This window comes from Globicephala melas, chromosome 10 (genome assembly GCF_963455315.2).
Source record: "Globicephala melas chromosome 10, mGloMel1.2, whole genome shotgun sequence".
In the NCBI taxonomy this organism is placed as follows: domain Eukaryota; kingdom Metazoa; phylum Chordata; class Mammalia; order Artiodactyla; family Delphinidae; genus Globicephala; species Globicephala melas.
Window position 1 is genome coordinate 96109513 of NC_083323.1, and position 18725 is coordinate 96128237.

At 57.9% G+C, this 18725-nt stretch overlaps 2 protein-coding genes and 1 non-coding gene across 5 annotated transcripts; all 3 read right to left on the bottom strand.

Annotated features, from left to right (window-relative positions):
- Positions 1 to 998: 998 nt before the first annotated feature.
- Positions 999 to 16429, bottom strand: PTPN6 (protein tyrosine phosphatase non-receptor type 6). Of its 3 annotated transcripts, none has more exons than XM_030834550.3 (16): positions 15877 to 16429; positions 10723 to 10845; positions 10330 to 10524; positions 7683 to 7872; positions 7410 to 7526; positions 7210 to 7323; positions 6957 to 7053; positions 6496 to 6575; positions 6172 to 6321; positions 4640 to 4771; positions 4374 to 4528; positions 2289 to 2356; positions 2037 to 2188; positions 1848 to 1939; positions 1351 to 1491; positions 999 to 1182 (listed from the first exon to the last, which is right to left on the bottom strand). In XM_030834550.3, exons 1-15 carry the CDS (start codon positions 15888 to 15890, stop codon positions 1377 to 1379), a joined length of 1794 nt encoding a protein of 597 aa, XP_030690410.1. In that variant the 5' UTR covers positions 15891 to 16429; the 3' UTR covers positions 999 to 1182; positions 1351 to 1376. The 3 variants fall into 3 exon arrangements, with proteins under 3 accessions (XP_030690410.1, XP_030690409.1, XP_069902561.1); XM_030834549.3 differs by having other exon boundaries at positions 999 to 1222; XM_070046460.1 differs by having other exon boundaries at positions 10924 to 16429.
- A 133-nt stretch (positions 16430 to 16562) lies between these two features.
- C10H12orf57 (chromosome 10 C12orf57 homolog) lies at positions 16563 to 18377 on the bottom strand. The gene is made up of 3 exons (XM_030834561.3): positions 18025 to 18377; positions 17550 to 17726; positions 16563 to 16791 (listed from the first exon to the last, which is right to left on the bottom strand). The coding sequence occupies exons 1-3, from the start codon at positions 18074 to 18076 to the stop codon at positions 16640 to 16642; spliced, it is 381 nt and encodes a 126-aa protein (XP_030690421.1). The 5' UTR covers positions 18077 to 18377; the 3' UTR covers positions 16563 to 16639.
- On the bottom strand, positions 18335 to 18396 carry LOC115841134 (U7 small nuclear RNA). The gene has a single exon (XR_004034706.1). It is a non-coding gene; the product is annotated as a U7 small nuclear RNA (small nuclear RNA).
- Between the last annotated feature and the right edge of the window lie 329 nt (positions 18397 to 18725).

Consider the following 18725-nt stretch of genomic DNA (forward strand, 5'->3'; position numbering starts at 1 on the left):
CGCTCCCTAACACCCCCACACCTTTGTTTGCGTCCTTCTCAATTCTTGTCTGTACTTATTCTATGTTTGTGGACTGTTTCTGGGTCTGCCTTCCCACCAGGACAGGAACTGTCGGGTTCACCATCATGCCCCAGCACTGCTCCAGTGCCTGGGACACAAGGACGCTCAATAAACAAAGTGTATGCTGAGTGAATGACCACCCAGCCTCAGCTGGCCCAGCAGCAGGGAGCCGGGCCTTCCCCAGTCAGACTCTCTCAGGCTCAGCTCCCCAGGAGACTAGCATTATAATCAACATGAAGCCTTAACGCAAAGAAGGAATCATCGCTGTTGTCCACTGTGGACCCAGGGGAAGGAAGAGCGGACAAAAATAAAACTGAAACTCTGACCAAGGGCCTAAGGGCTCTTAGTAGCCCCAGAAAGGGAGGAGCGTGGCGCTCCTTTGCACACCAGGTGCCCCGGGGGAGGGAGGTTGGCCCTGGGCCTGTGTTAACTGGCCGTTGTTATCCATCTTCTTAGCTTCTGGATGTAGAAGTCCGGGCCAGAGAATGTAGTTATGTCCCCCTCGGGGTGACCCTGGCTGCGTCTCCAGGAATGCAGGCTCTGAGGCCAGAAGGCCTGAGTTAAAATAAAATCTTAGGTTCACTGCTCAATAGTCCTGTGGCCTTGAGCAAGTTATTTAATCTCTCTGTGTCAGTTTCTCCCACTGTAAAATAGGAATGCTACAGGTACCTCGGTTCAATAACCACTTTTAGTCTTTTCAACAGCGCCTGACACACAGCAAGAGTGTAACGAATTTCATCATCCCTGATCTCAGTGATCTTCACGACCACCCTTGCAGGATCGTCCTCCACTTTAAAGGGACGAGACGGCGGAAGCTGACCCACACCCACACTCGTGTGTCAGACTGTGAAGGCCCAGCCTTCTGTGTCCACACGTTGCACTCCCTGCCCACCTCCCCCTCCCGCCCAGGCACACAGAGTTAGAGACCCACACACAGTGACCTAGAGGCTTTATTTACAAGAGAAGGGCCCGGCCCTGCCAGGGGTCTTGCTGGGCTATATACAGGGGCTGGGAGAGGGAGGCGGGGACATGGCCATTTAAATTACAATGGAATGGGGGCCAGGCTCCGAGGTTCAGGCTCTGGGTCTTCCACTGGAGGCCTCTGCAGGGACGGGGCTGAGGCTGCAGAGACAGGGAAGGAAGGGATAAGACGGGGTTGGACCTGGAGGGGGGACAAGACACAGGTCTGGTTGGGTTGGGAAGACAGGGTGAGGCCGCAGCCGCCCCGTCCGTCCCAGGGAGAGCACCGAGCCTGGGGGCCCCTGAGGGCAGGCCAGGGAGGGGCCGTACCATGGCCGCCCCAGGACGGGCCCAGCTCACTTCCTCTTCAGGGAACCCTTGCTCTTCTCCTTGTCCGCCGACCGCTGCTTCTTCACCTTCTCGTCCTTCTTGTTCTTACTGTGCACGTTCTCATACACGTCCTCCTTGTGTCTGCAGGCGGGGCAGGTGGGTGCGGGCAGTCAGGACACAGGGCAGGGGTCTCCAGCACCAGCAGCCCCTCGGGGCCACCCCCATCTCACAGGTGAGCAGACTGAGGCCAGGAGAGCAAGGAGACCACTCCTGACAGTGTCCTTACACTAGACTAGAAGCTGCTTTGGGGGCAGAGGCTCCATCTCACACATCAGTGCCTAGCACCGGCCCCACGTGGAGGGCACTCAGGAGACACTTGTGAACACAGCTTGTAAGAACCAAGCTTGAACTTTAACCCGAACCTCCCTGGAAAGGACGGGTCGGGCTGGGGAAGAGAAAGGGGCAGACACTGGGAGGTGAGAGGTGGGGCCACTCACTTGGAGGAGGTGCGGGCGGCCTTGGCATGGGCATTCTTCATGGCTGGGGGGTAGGTAATGTTCCCGTACTCCGACTCCCAGCCCTTCTGGGACTGTGGGAAGAAATGTGGTGGGAGGCCAGTGGTCCCAGCAGCACCGGGCAATGCCCACTGCCCCCCTCAGCCCCTCCAGGCCATGCTCTGCCCGCACCTGCATGACCTCCAGCTTCTTCTTGGTGGTTTCGATGAACTGGGCGATGGCCACGTAGATGAACTTGTACTGCGCCTCCGTCTGCACCATGCCCGAGCGCTGGGCCCGTACCATCTGGATCGTCTTCTGGATGTCGATGTCACAGTCCAGGCCTGGCAGGGAGGGCAGCTGGACGTCAGGCCCTGGGCAGAGGTGGTGGACACGGGGGGCCGCTCCCCCACCTGCCCCGCATCTCCCACAGGTCACCCTCACCCTTGGTGGAGATGCTCTCCATAAGCATGTCGATGACAATGATGGTGCCGGTGCGGCCAATGCCGGCGCTGCGGAGAGGAGGGGCACCATCAGAGGCCCAGCCTGCACTAGCCGGGAAGCGGCGGCAGGGCAGGGGGTGCCGGGGGCGGGGTGTCAGCACAGCACCGGCAGGGGCGGGGCTTAGGGAACCAGGCGGGGTCACTGGGAAGGTAGGCAGTGTGGAAGTCTGCCCAACTCTGCACCCGTGCTCATCACTCCAGCCAGGGGATCTGGGGGCAGAAGCTGGCTCTCAAGTGCTAAGACGCTGCTCCCCAGACACCCATCACTTTCCTTCCCAGCACCACACTCCACCGCCTGCTTCCACTCCTCACTCTGCCCCCCACCCCAGGAGGTCTGGGACCCCATTCCCCGACCACATCCTGCCTGCTCCCCTGGTACTCTGGGCCTCCCCGGCCCTCTCCCACAGCCTTGGCCCCAGCGAGGCTGCCCTCCTCGCCTCGGGAGCATCTTTCGGCAAGGCTCCATTTCCCTTTTTCTTCAGATCCTGATGGCAGGGCAAGGGCAGCGTCCAAGACAGCAGGCCTCGGGAGCCACCGGGCTCAGGCAACTTGGGGTAGCATCGCAGCAGGAAGTCTGCCTTCTCCCCACCCTCTGCTGCAACAGACCCCAGGAGCCTCAGGACCGCACACAGACCCCAGTGCCACCCCCTCGGCTAGGCCAGTCAGGCCAATGCCCTGAGTTGCACTGTCTAATTTCAAACCCAGATTGTCAAAAATAACACCCCCTCACCCACTTCCTTCCTGTAACGTCTAAATTAAGGCCATGGGGATTTCAAGAAGGGGGGGGGAAACGGCCTGGAGGCAGAGTCCCTGAGGCAGCACTTGGGGGGCACCTCCAGACGCAGCCCCCCGGCCCTGCCCCAGGACGCACAATTGCTGGTGGGGCAGAAGGAGGAAGCCCCAGCCCTCACGGCCCCGGGGTCACGTGGAGGGAGCTGGAAGGGCAGAGGACAGAGCAGATTCCCATTTCCCCATTCCCTGCCTGACGTGAGTTATTAAAGCATTAACAATTCCCATTCTTGGGCATTTACTGTATTCCAGACACAGTGAGAGGGTCTCACACTCACAACCCTATAAGACCCTGATTTTACGGACAAGAATCCAGGGGTCAGAGAAGGGAAGTCCTTTGCCCAAGATCGCACAGCTGGTGAGTGGAGGAGCGGGAATTTTGAGCAGCCAGTCTGTCCGGGACCCTGTGCCTGCTGCCTCCCATCCCCCTCAGGCCTGATGGGACACCTGCTCCTCCTTGCTGACCCCTCAGCTTCCCCCCTTAGTAGGAATGGGGTCTCCTGATCATGAACATGAGGGTCTCCAGTGGAGCCAGTGGTGCATGAGCCCAAGGGCTGAGTTGGGGGCACTGGCGGGAAGGGAGAGATAGGTCGCAGCAATGAAGAAGCCTCAGCCTGCCGCCAGGGCTGCAGATGGAAAAGAGAAGGGATGGGGAGCTACACCAACCCCAAGGAGAAATACCAGAAACACCGGCTGGGTAGGCGCGTCTGAGAAAACAGGAGTGACCAGGACCTGGGTCTACCGAGAGCCCTGCTCCAGGCTCCCCCACTGACCAGCGGTGACCTGGCAAGAGGCTGGGCCTGTTTCCTCATCTGTATGTGGCAGGGTTGGACTAGATGCTACATCCAGGGAAGTCTCTGAGGAAGCCCACCCACCAGGCACAGGATCAAACAATGGGCTTGGTTCAAGCTTAAGCTCCACCCATGGGTGTGGAGTCATCAGGGAACCCAGGGACTTCCCTGGTGGTCCAGAGGTTAAGACTCCTCACTCCCAATGCAGGAGGCGCGGGTTCCATCCCTGGTGCGGGAACTGAGATCCCACACGCCACACGGCATGGCCAAAACAAAACAAAAAACAGCATCAGGGAACCCAGAAGAGGTGGAGGCCGGGGGGGGCGTTAGATGAGTTAATATGTAAACTGCTTACAAGTGCACGTGGCACTCGGCAGTACTCACTTGCCAGCTACTACTTTGATGATTATTATTAATAATAACATCATCATCATTCTTATTCTCACCTGCAGTGCACGATGATGGGCCCTGCGTGAGGCAGACTTTCCTGCCGCTGGTTGATCTGGTCCAGGAAGCTGAGGACACCCCCAGGCTCGCTGGGGACCCCGTGGTCAGGCCAGCTCAGGTACTGGTAGTGCCAGATCTCCCGAACCAGGTCCCCCTGGGTCAAGGACATAGTCAGTGCCCCCTGCTCCCACGCATGGCCTCATTCGACCCAACCAAAGAGAACAGGTGTGAGGAGGGCCCCGGGCATGGGGCAGGGGCCACTCACATTGTCCAGCGGGGAGACCTGTAAGGTGCGGAGTTTGTACTCAGCTGCGTCGTGTTCCCTGCAGTTGGTTACAGCGTAGAGTCCATAAACGTGCTGAGTGCCCACCTCTGGCCAGTATGGGACACATTTGTTCTGAAAAGGGAGGGTAAAGGTGGGGACTCAGGCCTGTGCCCACCTCGAGCAGGGCCTGAGTCCCTGGCGCTGGCCCCGTCAGCATCCAATGGATGAACAAATTAAATGGCCAAGAGTCAGAGACATAGGGCCTGGCTCGGCCTCTTACAGGTGGTGAGACCTCACCAGCCACTTAACAAGTCATTCAGTGCACGTTGGCTGGCACACGCACTGAACCTGAAGCTGTGCAAACCGGGCTGGAGTTAGACACAAGTAAAACGCAGCCTGTGCCCCTGTGCCTACAGGAGCTCACAGAGAGATAGGTGAGCGGGGGACCAGAGCCGCTGAGGAGCTGGGGGGAGGGAGAGACTAATCCTCCCTCTTGGGAACGGAGGAAATCAGGGACAGCTTCACAGAGGAGGGAGCATTTGAGCTGGGTCTTCACAAAACGAGGAGTCGGGCTCCCCTGGTGGCACAGTGGTTAAGAATCCACCTGCCAATGCAGGGAACACGGGTTCGAGCCCTGGTCCGGGAAGATCCCACATGCCGCGGAGCAACTAAGCCCGTGCGCCACAACTACTGAGCCTGCGCTCTAGAGCCCGTGAGCCACAACTACTGAGTCCACGTGCCACAACTACTACAGCCCGCGTGCCTAGAGCCCGTGCTCCACAACAAAGAGAAGCCACTGCAATGAGAAGCCCGCACACTGCAACGAACGAAGAGTAGCCCCCGCTCGCTGCAACTAGAGAAAGCCCACACGCAGCAACGAAGAACCAATGCAACCGAAAAGAAAGAAAGAAAGGAAAAAAGAAAAAGCGAGGAGTCTGTGAGGCAGAGAGAGTGCAGAGCCAGGAAGTCAGTCCCTAGCGGAAATGAGCTCGTGCAGAGGCATGGAAACCTTAGGGACCCTGGCCGGTCAGAGGCAGCGAGGGCTGGAGGGCAGCCACCAGGCCTGAGCGCCAGGTCCGGCAGTGTGACTGCTCTGAAGGCAGCTGGGAGCCATGGCAGGGTTCTCAGAGGGAGCAGCCTGGTGCAGTGTGTGCTCTGCACAGGTCATGGCCACTCCACTGCAGAGGGTGCCGTGGGAAGGGGGCAGCCTGCAGGCAGGGAGGTAGCTTGCCTGTGGCGTGAGGGTTTGGGGTTGACTCCAGACGGTATTATGAGGCCAAGAGAACAGGAAGGGCTGCTGCCCAGAGCGGAACAGAGGGACACTTTAAGGAAAGAGGCCACTGGAAATCTGGGTCTGGTGGTCAGGGGAGCCCAGGGTGGGAAGCGGGGATCCGGGAGTCAGCGTGTACCCAGACTTCGTGCCTCAGTTTCCCAACAAGGTAGGACCCTTGCCCTCCGAGGTGCCCCAAGTCTCTTTGGCTTAATGGTGGCGGGCGACCACTGGGGGGCTCATGGCACGTGGCTTGGCTTACCCGGCCCTTCTCCACCTCCCGGGTGGTCATGACGACGACACGGGTGTTCTCCTGCCACACCATCTGCCAGAAGTCGTTGACTGTGGCCTCCAGGCAGCCCTGGCTGGCGATGTAGGTCTTAGCATTCTCATCAGGGCCTAGCAGCTGGTTCTGGACGCGGGTGCAGAGACACGCAGGACTGTGAGCCCCTCGCACCCCTGCCACACTCAGCCACCCAAGGCAACAGCTCTGGCTTCGCCGTGCATGTTTGGACCCAGCCCCCCCCACGAACGGGGGTCCCCAGGGCCCAGCCCCCCCTCCCCCATGACCGGCGGGCACACCCACCTTGACGTAGTTGGCGTTAATGTAGTCGGACCCAGGGATGTTACTGTCGCGTCCCTGCAGGACAACTCGGCTGTGGTCGACTGGGAGCGAGCAGAGAGGAAGCAAGAAAGGCGTGGGTCAGACCCTTCCTGAGTTTCCAGGCCTTTCTTGCCCAGAAGCCATGAGCTCTCAGAGCCCTGCGGGCAGGCAGGGATGGGGGATCTGTATGGGGGGAGGGATCTGTGTGGGGTGGGGCTGGAGGTTTCAGAGGAAGAAGGGGGTGGGGGTGGGGTGCCGGAGGCCCCTCTGGGAGGAGCAGAGGCTTTTTGGAGGAGGGGAGGCTATTGCGGGTGGAGAGGGGTCCCCCCTTGAGCTGGGGGAAGAGGCCCTCTGAGATGGGGCGAGGCCAGCTGGCGGAAGGGGAGTCTCCTGGGTGAATGGATGTGGGAGGGCTGGAGGCTGCCCAGGGATAGGGCACTCACACGGAAGGATGTTCTTGTAACGGTTCTTGCTCTTGTTTTCTGGCCGCTGCCCTTCCAGCCGCTGGTGCAAGTTCTTCACCTCCTGCTTCTGCAGACTCTGTGGGGCAAGAGGGAGAAAGGGAGCCCCAGGCCCTGGAGAAGGCCATCCACGGCTGGCGAGGACGTGGGGCAGATCAGTGGAAGGGGTGGGGAGAGAGGGGACGGGGTCTGCCTGGGACCCCAGGCCCTTTGCCCTGCTGGCCCCCTCACACACCTCAAACTCCTCCCAGAAGCCAGCCTTGGCTGTGTTCTCCGACTCCTGCTTCTTGTTCAGTTCCAAGACCCGGTTCTCAATGTCAGCTGCATTCACCCTCGTGGCGTAGTATGGCTGGGGCGAGGGAGGGCGAGAAGTCAGCCGCTTCTAGAGCTCAGAAGCTCAGGGGAAGGAAGGAGGCAGCCTGGCCCACCCCTCACCTGCCGCAGGTAGACGAAGGCGCCCGAGGCCTCCTCGATCCCCGTCCTCTTGAAATGCTCCACCAGGTCCGTGAGGCTGTCGAAGGTCTCCGAACCGCCCACTGTGTAGCGTCCACCCTGAGGGGGGCCGAGTCAGGCCACCTCTCAGGACCCGAGTCTCCCTCCCTGGACCCCCAGCCTCAGACCGAAGCCCGGGCTGACCCTCCCCACAGGCAACGCTGGCGCACAGATGGACCCCCAGCAGGATGCCGCCCCACTACCCAGATGCCTTACCTCACACATGACCTTGATGTGGGTGACTCTGAGAGGGGAGTCCGGCCCAGCCTTGGGCTGGTCGCTGAGCACGGACAGCACAAAATCTCCAGGCTGGCTGAGACTTTCACGCACGAGAAAAGTCCAGGGCTCACCCTTGGCCTGCAGCAGTGTCTCTGCCTGCCCTCCAGACATGTGGCCATGGTACCACCTAGAGAAGACAGCACCCGGGGAGGTGAGACTGAGGCCAGGGGCAGGTGCTGGGTAGACATTCACGGAGGGGGCAGGGAAACCGGGCACCTGCCACGTGCAGGCACTCTGCTATATGCTTTCAAACCCACCACCATCACAAAAATGCTGAGAGGTAGATACTACCCATTCTGCAGATGAAGAAACTGAGGCTGGGTGATTGCACACTGGCCCAAGGCCCTTGCTGATAAGAGGCGAGCCTCAGGACTTCTAAGCAGGCCCACCTCTGAAAGTTTAAGACAAAGGCAGACAGGCAGGCCATATGCAGAATACTTGGAGGGGAGAAATCCAGGAAGGGTCTCCATGAAAGACAGGGCTGGGCTAGGGGAACAAATGCAGAGGCCAAACCCCACAGGGCTGGGGATGGAGAGACGGAAGTCACAAGGGAGGCATAATGGGGAGAAGTCCCCCAGGGGGGCCGGGAAGGCAGACAACCCCGCTGGGTAAGAGTGGTTTGGGGGCTCTGGGGTGCCTGGGATGATGTCACTGAACGAGCTGTTAGAGGGGCTCAGAGGGGCAGAAAGCAGAACTAGGACCTTTCCCCAAAGCACACCCCCTTCCCAGGAGGAAACTGTAGCCCCGCAATGCCCAGCCCCACAGGAAACCACGTGATGGAAAAAACACAAAACTCCTTCTGGGGAGAGAGTGAGAAGTGAGGTTGTGAGGTTTCCTCAGCCCAGGGACCAGGGGAGGGGGGGCATTTTCCAACCGCAGGAACGGGGAGAAGGAGGGAGGGGGCCAGTCTGTCCCGCCCCATCTCACTCCTGCCCCAAGGAGACTGCAGCTCAGAGACTTCCAGAGTCTCCTGCCCTGTCCAGGACCCCCTGGGCCACCCCATCCCATCACTCGGGGATAGGCCAGGTCCCCAAGGCTATGGAGAGGGGGCTAACCCGCTTCCCCCAGGCCCCAGGATGAGGAAGTTTCCATGCAAATGTCAGGCTGACCACAGGGGAGAGCTAGCCAGTGAGGGGACAAATGCAAATTCCCACAGAGGGGGTGGGGCAGCTGCGAGAACACAAGTGGAGGTTTGGAGAAAGAGCCTCCTCCACACACTCCCAGGGTCAAGGGTGAGCCCAGGCCTCCTGGCACGGGTAACCAAAAGGGCCTCTTGGAGTCAGCTGCCCTAGTCTTGATTCCCTCGATCCTGGTCCTCGACTTCTCCCAGCCCCAGTTGGAACCCAGGCCTCAGGCCCCTCCCAGGGGGTCTGCTCAGCTCCATCCCTCTTCCAGCTCCACCCTCTTCCTGCAGCAGCCAGCAGGGCAGATCCTGGCCAGGACGAGGAGGAAGCCAGGACATGAAGAGCTCAAGAGAGTCTGGGTGGAAAATCCCCATGAATGTTGCAGGTGGGGTGCAGGACAAGGGCAAGAAAGGGCAGCCACCAGCAAGGTCATCAATGTGGCTTCCCTCCTAGAAGAGGTAGCTTCACAGGAAGGGGATCAGTGGCTTCATGTTCACGGGAAAGAGGTCTCGGGGGGGGCCCCAGGGCCTTTATCTCAGCCTCATCCAGGGCTAAGTTTCAATCACTGACTTGAAAAGAATATGAATGCGTGCTGGGAGGCATGCATGTCAGAGAGACTGAAAGCGGACAGAATCCAAGTTCAGAATCATTTCAACCGTCGATACACAAATACAGGACAAGGGCAAGTTGACTTGGCCCTAGGAGTGTGAAAAAAAAAAAACCCAGAGTTGTTCAGCTGCCCTTCCCCTCAATGGGAGCTGTCATGGAGATGAAGCTATAACATGAGCCACCATGTCCTGCCGAGTGTTAGGGTCCCACCACCCTCCACCCGTGCACTGGGGAGATTGCATGGGAAGTAGCCAACCCAGTTTTGGGGACCACATCTTTGGAGCCAAAAAGATGCCTGGAGTATTACCCTGTGCCCAGGTACTAGGCCCCTTACACACCCATCACACAGTTTTCAATGATCTGGGTTCTGGTCAAGGGACTCGTCCAGCTCCACCCAGCCCAAGAGGGCAGACCCGTCCTCACGGGTTGCTGAGATGAGGCACTAAGTGTCCTCATAAACGCTGGCCCCTACGCTGTTCCTCAACATCAGCCTGTCCCTGTATTAACCCCTGCTGGGGAGGGAACAGTTACAGGAGGGCAGATTCTGTTCCAGGTAAGAAGAAGCTCTTTCTAACAACAGAGCCAGACTGCTGGGAACACAGCCACGAGAAGTGGCCTCTCGGGCACTAGTAGAGCCTGCGCTGCTGGCAGACAGGGACCCTGGAGAAGGGCGAGGTGACCTTCTCTTGCTTCCTCAGTGGTTGATGGAAAGGGGCCCCAGGATCACATGGAGGGAAGAGGCCCCACAGAGCCCTGAGAAGGAGCGGGGGCGGGGGCGGGGGGGGAGGGGCACTTGGGGTGGAGGCCAGCCCTCCTCTCCGTGGGCTGGGCCAGGGCGCGAAGCCCCTCACCTCTCACTGGTGGGGTCTGAGCAGTTCAGCGGGTACTTGAGGTGGATGACGGTACCATCGCGGTCCTGCAGGACGCCCTGCTGCTGCGTGTAGTACTCCACCAGCTCTGCCAGCGTCGCGAACTTCTCCCCTCCATACAGGTCGTAGAAATCCCCCGAGTTCTGGATCCGAATGTGGGTCACCTGATCCCCCACCCTGCAGGGCACCGGGCGGAGGTGACGCCAGTGGATGCGAGAGCGGAGGTGGGGACGGCGTGGGGGATGGGCGGGGGTCCTGGGCAGGGAGCGCACACGGGGGCGGGTTGGACACACACAGGGCCCGGGCGTGCTGGGGCCTGGGCAACCAGAGTGAGAGGCCAAGTCCTGGCCCCGGCTAGAGCCTCGGGCCACCCACCTGACGGAGAGGGAGAAGTCGCCCTGGTTCTTGCGACTGGGCCGAGCCAGGAAGCTCCCGTTGACCCCTCGGCCCTTGAGCAGGGTCTCGGCATCCAGCCCACTGAGGTCTCGGTGAAACCACCTGGGAGGCCAGGAGGGCAGTGAGGAGAGGGCCCTGGGGCACCCCACCTCCTGCCTACCCAGGGTCCCCGGCCCTTACCTCACCATCCTGGGGGTGCCCGGGGGGAAGGGGGTGCAGGCAACAGGGTGGAGCTGCTGAGTCCGGGCAGGTGGAGAACGCTGGGGCTAAGCCTCCCGAGGCTCTCAGCGCCCAGGTCACCTCACCACTGCCGTCCTGGTTCTGGGGCTGCCACTCCACTGGCCTGGGGCAGCCGGCAGGGCGGGGACAGGAAGGGGCGCGGCCGACCCCTTGGGGGAACTCACTGTACTTCTCGTTTTAGAGCAGAGTGGGGAGAAGCTGCGCGGGGTGGCAGTGGGCGCGGGGGGGCCCACTTCCCACACGCCTGTCATCAAAGGCCTTGGGAGTGAGGCCCTCCACACATGGGGGGACACCCGAGTAAGGACACACGTGCGCCTGGCGCACTCCGGGCACAGATCATGCTCGGCACGTGGGAAGCCGCCCAGTCACGCGCCGTCTACTCCTGCTCCGCCAGCCACTTCCACGCAGCCTTCCCTGGTCCATGCCACCGATGATGGTGACGGTGGCAACTGTCACTAATGGAGTCTGTATGCCAGGCACTGTCCTGTATGATATTTACATGCCTTATCTGATGTGTCATCACCATAGCCCCATGAAGCATGTACCTTCGTTATCCCCATTTTCCAGACAAGGAACCTGGGGCTCAGGGCGTGTAGGGAGCTCGCCCAGGGTCACACAGTCAGTAAGTGGCGGTGCCAGGATGCAAACCAGACGGCCTGGTTCCAAAGCCAGTGATTTTAGCTACTGTATGCCAGGACTCAGGGCTTCAAAGAACAGAGGTTGGAACTGTACTCCAATAAAAAAATAAAGAGCTGGGGCTTCCCTGGTGGCGCAGTGGTTAAGAATCCGCCTGCCAATGCAGGGGACACGGGTCCGAGCCCTGGTCTGGGAAGATCCCGCATGCTGCAGAGCAACTAAGCCCGTGCGCCACAACTACTGAGCCTGCTTTCTAGAGCCTGCGAGCCACAACTGCTGAGCCCACGTGCCTAGAGCCCATGCTCTGCAACAAGAGAAGACACCGCAGTGAGAAGCCCGCACACCGCAACAAAGAGTAGCCCCATTCGCCGCAACTAGAGAAAGCCCACGTGCAGCAACGAAGACCCAATGCAGCCAAAAACAAATAAATAAAATAAAATAATTAAAAATAAATTTTTAAAAAAATGACTCCATCTTGCAATGCAGGGGATGCCAGTTCGATCCCTGATTGGGGAACTAAGATCCCACATGCCACGCGTGCCACAACTAGAGAGAAGCCCGCACACGCACCGCAACTTAAGCGAAGAGCCCGCATGCCCCAACTAAATCCTGACGCAGCCAAAAAATAAATAAATAAATATTTTAAAAAGTAAAATAAAAATAAAAAGCTAAAAAATAAAGAACAGAGGTTGGGAGACTCTTCCATTAGGGTCGCAGTGGGAGGGGGAGACTCCGTAATTGCCAAGGCCAGGAAGATGCCTACAGAGGGATGCCCTCCCCTCCCTTGACACACATAGCTGAAGAGGTGCCCTGGGGCAGAGGGATAGACAGAATGACCCCTATGCCCTGTCCAACTTGCACCTTCTCTGCTTCTTGTCCTCAGGCTTTGGCCCATCCATCTGGCCCCAACCCTGCAGTCAGGTAAGGAGCAGACCTAGGGAAGCAGGTGTGGGCGGAGCCACCAGCCCCCATGGGTGCGTCCACCCTATGCCTGAGCTGTAGGTTCTTGCCAAGGGGGTCTGGTCTGAATCCACTGGAGTTCAGGACTCTGACCAGAGGCCTGTCTCCTGGGACTGGGGCTGGGGGCGCAGGGCCTTCCAGGGCTTATTCTCAGGGCCGGTTGACCTGGAGAGGCCCTAAACACTAAAAGCTTGCCATGCTCCCTGTAATTCCAAATACAAACCAAAGCAAGAGGAAAGAAGCCCAACGAAACAGATGCAAGAAACTCCTGTTGGTGGCTTCCCTAGGGAGGGGGACCAGGTGGCTGGAGGAGAGGGCTGGGAGGGACCTTTCCTTCTCCCTTCCACCTTTTTGAAGGTTATATCATGGGCACGTATTACCTTTATAAAAATAAGTAAACTGACTGGGAGATGGCAACTCCTGGGACACTTCTGCGGTACTGGGCATGCTCTACATCGCGATCTGGGTGGTTTATACACGGACGGAATAAATGTGATGTTCAATATTCATGCACGTGACGTATGCTGTGCCTCAAAAAGTAAGGAAAATAAATAACAAAGTGCTCCAGCCCAACCAAAGTCTATTTTCTTATGTTGGCTACTTTATCATTTTTTGAACATCAATTTCCCCCCCACCCCAAGAAGGGCTTCTTTTTTCCACCTCTTTCTGGGGCCCTGGGAGCCTTGCTTGGTCTGTTTATTGCATGGTCTAACACTGACTACCTCCAGTCTTGGACAGCCGCCCTGAAAGACCATGAACTCACCCCCCACAGCAGGGGGCAAGAAGGAGGTAGACATCGCCTTCTCCACCACAGGGGGTCCGCTGCCAGTCTGCCTCACCTCCAAGGGGTCAAAACTTAGCACCATGCCTCGCACAGAGTATGTGTCCAATCACCAAGCTCATCCGGACCCAGGCACATACTTGGTCCCAAGCCCAGGTCCGGTCCTACACACGCACACCCTACTCGTCACATACAGACGAGTATACACACACGCGCACACACACAGCACACAAGCATCCACTTATGCACACACAGCCCCACTACGTACACCTCACCATATCCACGTCCATCTACGCACGTACCTGGTTGGGTGCAAACACCCACACGTGGACACCACATCCTGACCACACACGAAGCTGCAGGTCCATGCTCGACACTGAACACTCCCTGCACCCTGGCCACAGGCCACTCTCCTTCTGAAGCTTTTACACCACTTGGTGGAGAGAAACTATCTAAGAACCCAGAAACTCCTGACCACGGAAGCAGCAGGCATTTCTCTGAAGGGGGTCAAGCCAGAAGACAGGCAGACACCAGGATGAGATGTACTGTCTCTGCTGTCCTCTGGCACGAAAATAAATAAGAAGCACCTCCCTTCCCTTGACATAAGTGCTCTGGAGTTCACAGAGCACTTGCACACACACACACACAATCCCATTTGGGCCTCAGACATCCCTGTGATGTAGGAGTTATTTTTCTGAATTTTTTTTTAAGGGAGGAAAACAGGCTCGAGGAAGTTGAGAGTTACAAAAGAGAGGGTCTACTAATTCCGAAGAGAAAATTATTCACTTGGAAAGCAAGGAAATAAAGGTAGAGATGAAGATCAAGGGGGATGCAGAAAGACAGGCAGTCTGGAAGAGCAAAGAAGGTGAAATAATATCTAGAAAGTTCTTGAAGTTCCCTGAGCCTCAGTATCCCTACCTGATAAATGAGCTTAACAATATTTCCCAAATACGGATACAAAAGACCAACATGAAGTAAGTTTTTGGCACGAACACCTTCTATGTGGCATTATTAATCCACAGGCCAACATTATTAGTAGGTCTCATTAGCCCAATTTTAGAAACAAAAACTAAGCCTCAGAGAAGTAACTTGCCCAAGGTCACAAGCTAGTAAGGGGAAGGCAACAAACCAACCAAGGCTGTCTGATGTGAGGCCACGGCCCTTCCCACCACACCAGCCACTGCTGGAGGAGGCAGGGCACTGGCACAGCCCACGAGGAGGCCACAGGGGCCGGCGCTCCTGCAGAGGCAGGATCTGCAAAGGCACCCAGGTGGCAGGCACAGGACGCACTGTGGCAGCACTGGGTGTGAGCAGGGCACTGTGGCTGAGCTGAGCTGCTCTCAGAGGCTGGGACCCACGGCAGAGGGTCTCACAGGGGCAGGCTGGGGACCCAAGGAAGGACTCTGTCCCAGGAGAGGCCTTGCCAACCACGTGGTAGGAAAACGACCGAGGCGGGAGTGCGGAAGGGATCAGGGACCAGGCAACTCAATCAAAACCTTGACATCAGGGCTGAAGGAGACAAGGTGTGCACTGGGGGAGGCAGGGCCCACCCCAGGGCAGATGTCAGTGTGAGAAGCAAGAACCTGCAGGACTCGGGGGTGACCAACCCATCAACTCACCAACACGCCAAGGAGGTCCTCACTGGAGCATCCAAACTCCAGCAAGGCCTGGTCTGTCCCAGCCCTCCCCACTGGCCTGCTCTGCTGCAGGCACTGTCCTTTAGTTTGTTCTCACAGCAGGGCCTTTGCACTGGCCGTTCCCTCCGCCCAGGGGCACTGGAGCCTGGCTCCCCCTCCTGTGTCACCTCCTCAGGAAAGCCCTCCCTGCCCCCTCCAGCCAGTGACGCCACTGGCACCGCAGTCACTTACTAGCACGTGAAGCTGTTTCATTTTCTGGGTAACACTTCTGAGAACCTGCAATTATCCTACTTAGTGGGTTCCTTGGGCAGTCTGTCACCTTCCACTGGAGTGAGTGAAGCTCTGTGAGAGCAGGGACCATGTCTCTCTTGTTTGCTACAGTATTGGCAGCACCTTAAAAAGCACCTGGCATATAACAGATGCTCAACAGGTATCTGTTGAATGAATTGAGGCAGAGGAGTGCAGGGAAACTGAAGGAAATCTGAATGAAGGATACTGGGAAGTTTAGTGGGAACAGGGGAGCCTTCTCAGATTTGCCTTTCAGACGTGTAATGTTTCATTCAGGTGACGTGGGCTCCCCAGGGGGACAGATCCTAAGCAGATGGCAGAAGCAGGGGACCAGAGGGTGAAGGGAGAAGTGCAATGGTGAGAAGAAATATTCATCTGTCAGGGAGAAAGTGCTAGAGAAGGGGGCTGGTGGTGCAGAGGGCTACGAATGAGCCCGGAGTTCCTGACATCTTTCGGGGAAGCAGACCCAGGGCAGGGGGCAGAGGCAGGTCGCACTCGTGGTCACACACCTGTCAGGAGTGAGCAGGAATACTGCCCCTCCCTCCCAAATGAACAGAGGACCATGATATGCAAGCAGAGCAGGGAACTTACCCATGGGACAGCATTTCCCGAGAGGGGTAGCGAGTCACAGGCAGATGGCCACAGGGGGCGGGGCTGAGCCCGAGCCGCAGCCGTGCAGTGGCCCAAGGTGAGGAAGAACACTCAGAACTCAGCCACTTTCCTCTCGATGCTGCCCGCCAGGCCCAGATGCCACAGGGACAAGCCCCTGGACTTAATAAACCCGGAAAAGGGACAGGTGGGGAGGGGCTGGCCTTAGACCGCCCACAGCAGCTGGCTTCTCTCTCCAGCCCCACGCCGCGGTCCAGCGCCGCCTGCCTGTGCCCCGCCTCCTTCCCTGGGGAAGGGAGGAGCCACCTGGAGCTCCACCTGGCGCTCCGGCCGACGGAGCTGAGGGAGGATGGGTGCTGCGGGCAGAGACCAGGAAGTAACCCTGGCCAAGGGAGCACCAACCAATGGGGGAGCCTCCCAGCACACAGAAGCCAAGGGGCCTCAGGAAAAGCCCAGGAAGCCCCACTCCTCAGAGGCGGGGCTGCCTGTGCAGGGCCCCCCAACCCAGGGCGTTGAGGGGCCGGCCCCTCCCACTCTGCCCCGGAGCTGGTTGGGCCCAGCAGGAGCACAGGGAGGACCTGGACAGGAAGATGGAGCAGCCCGAAAGGCAGAGCGCATCAGGCCAGGACGCAGAGGTTGTCAGGGTCACAAAAGACAGACGGCAAGGCTAAGTCACAGGCACATTTATATCCTCCGGAACACCAAGGTCTTCCCTTCCCCAGCAGTGCCACGGGAGGGCCAACCCTCAGGAGGCGGCCACACTGCCACCCGAAGCAGGCCCGTGGGGCGGCAGGGTCATAGGCGGCAGGAACAGCGCCTTCAGCTTGCCCGACAGGCTGGCAATCTCGGGATCCTGGGCTTCGTAAGACTTGACCAAGCGGGCAAACTTAAGGACACCTGCGAAGGGAAACAGGAGCATCAGTCCACACCCCCAGCGGACGGATGTGCCCAAGATGGCAGGAGGGGGCAGCTTGAGCCGGAGTCGCTGGCTACTCTGGCTCTGGCCCCAGGTAGCTGTCTGCAAAACAAGACATATGCAGGCCTCTGCCCTGTGTGGTTTGGATCAACTACTTCCTGGTCTACACTGGGGCACAACTGGCTGTGATGCAGTGAATGAAAATATCCCGAAGCAGGGTGCTGCCCACCATCAGGTGAACCATTTTAGCACTTTAGTCAAAAGACCCCAAAGGATACACACCCACAAGATCACCAGTCCAGAACCAGGAACAGGAGGGCCATGGGCCAGTTGGGCCGAATCAGTAAACACCCTTGGGGAAGACCCTGATCTCCCCAAAGAAATTGAACTGCCAACCCTCAAACAGAAAAGAGTTGAAACACCTTGGAGGGGCTGCAGAACTGTACTGTCATGCAGACACCTCACTACAAGCCGTCAGAACGGGTTTCAGGTCCAACTCGGCTGTGACCTCTGGCACTTTCTAGAGTCTGTTTCCTCATCTTAAAATGGTGTAACAGTATAATTAATGGTAACTAGAAAGCTCACTTCAGACTTCGCTTGGCTCAAGTTCATGAACAGACCCTGGTCTCAGAGTACCAATACTATTAGAGTGTGGCTGCCGCCGTGTGGCGAGAAAAGGGATTACGGCTCGGAGACCCAAGGGATCCATCGCTCTCTCCTCCATCCCCGTCCGACCCACCTTCCCCGTCGCAGCTGAAGCCATAAGCTTTGATAACCTCCTGCTGAATCTGCGTGGCCACGGGCAGCACGAATTGCAGCATCTTGCCCATGTCGTTACACGCGTTGTCCCGAGCCTCGTCCATGCGCACGGCGTTCTCCGGCGCCGAGAACGCCTGGATCACCTCGGCCAGGACCACTGTGCAACAGACGCATCCCGGAAGAAGTCCCGGGTACGCATCGGCGCACGGCCGGCGGGCCCAGCCGAAAACACAAGAAAGAGGGCAGGGAATTATTTAACAGACTGAAACCATAGTAACCCAAGGAACTCGGCCTCCGAATCTCTCGCTCCAGGAGCAAGGACCCTTGTTAATTGACAGAGTATGGTACCGAGTACCCGCATTTCCCAGCGAACGCAGCCATTTCTCTCGCCCCAGATCTTTTTCCCGCACTCTACTTTAGCAAGAATCCCACCCGACAACTAAAAGGTTTCTCACCCTTGGCCTGCTCGGCGCTCAACGCTGCAGCTTGAGCAGAGGCGGTCGCCATAGAACAAAAGATACACGTGCAACCGCGCTCGAGAAACAGCCAGGAGAAACAAGCAATATCCTAGAGCGGCTCTCCCAGCGGGTGGGGCGATAGGGAAATTGCATCAGCTTATGCCGGAAACCTCACGGTACCGCTTCCATTTCTCCATTTTTAACAACCAATAACGAGCTCGTCGTGAGAACAGTGAGCTAACCTACAATCTGAAATTCTTACAGCTTACTTAAAATTATTCTATTGTTAAAGACAAACTGTATGGTGGGGGGTTTTCCGGCAAAAACCAGAAAACCTACTAGACAAATTCTAAAAGAGCTGTAACACTACCGGAACACGCCCTGGAGAGAAGGTGGCATGTCCACCAACTCCACTATTGGTGAGGGTGAGCTCCCATGGCATTTCCTAATCTTTACTGCTATACAAGCAACAGGGCACACTGCAGCTTTCGGAAGGGAAAACAGTATTGAAAAGAACTCTCTTAAATCATCCGTTTCTAGAGTTTGTGAACGTTTGGTACAGGCCTATGCAAATAACTCTATGCCGATTGGCTCAGGAAGAAGCCAGTCACACCCCTTTAGTTTTTAAGAACGTAGACAAGGATTCGCAGCAGTAAAAGCTTGGCGTTAAAGCAGCTCCCGCGCTTTCCGAAAATGGC

Bases quoted from the DNA above. Each gene is read 5' to 3' on its own strand.
- PTPN6 (XM_030834550.3), bottom strand. The intron at 7,324-7,409 runs GTGAGGGGTGGG...CCCTCGCCCCAG, and splicing joins CCTTCGTCTACCTGCGGCAG to CCATACTACGCCACGAGGGT. The intron at 4,529-4,639 runs GTGAGTGGCCCC...TCCTTGACCCAG, and splicing joins AGGTCTCCCCGCTGGACAAT to GGGGACCTGGTTCGGGAGAT.
- C10H12orf57 (XM_030834561.3), bottom strand. From the start codon at position 18,076: ATGGCGACCGCCTCTGCTCAAGCTGCAGCGTTGAGCGCCGAGCAGGCC. The intron at 17,727-18,024 runs GTGAGAAACCTT...TCTGTTGCACAG, and splicing joins GAGCGCCGAGCAGGCCAAGG to TGGTCCTGGCCGAGGTGATC. The intron at 16,792-17,549 runs GTGGGTCGGACG...TTCCCTTCGCAG, and splicing joins CTTCAGCTGCGACGGGGAAG to GTGTCCTTAAGTTTGCCCGC.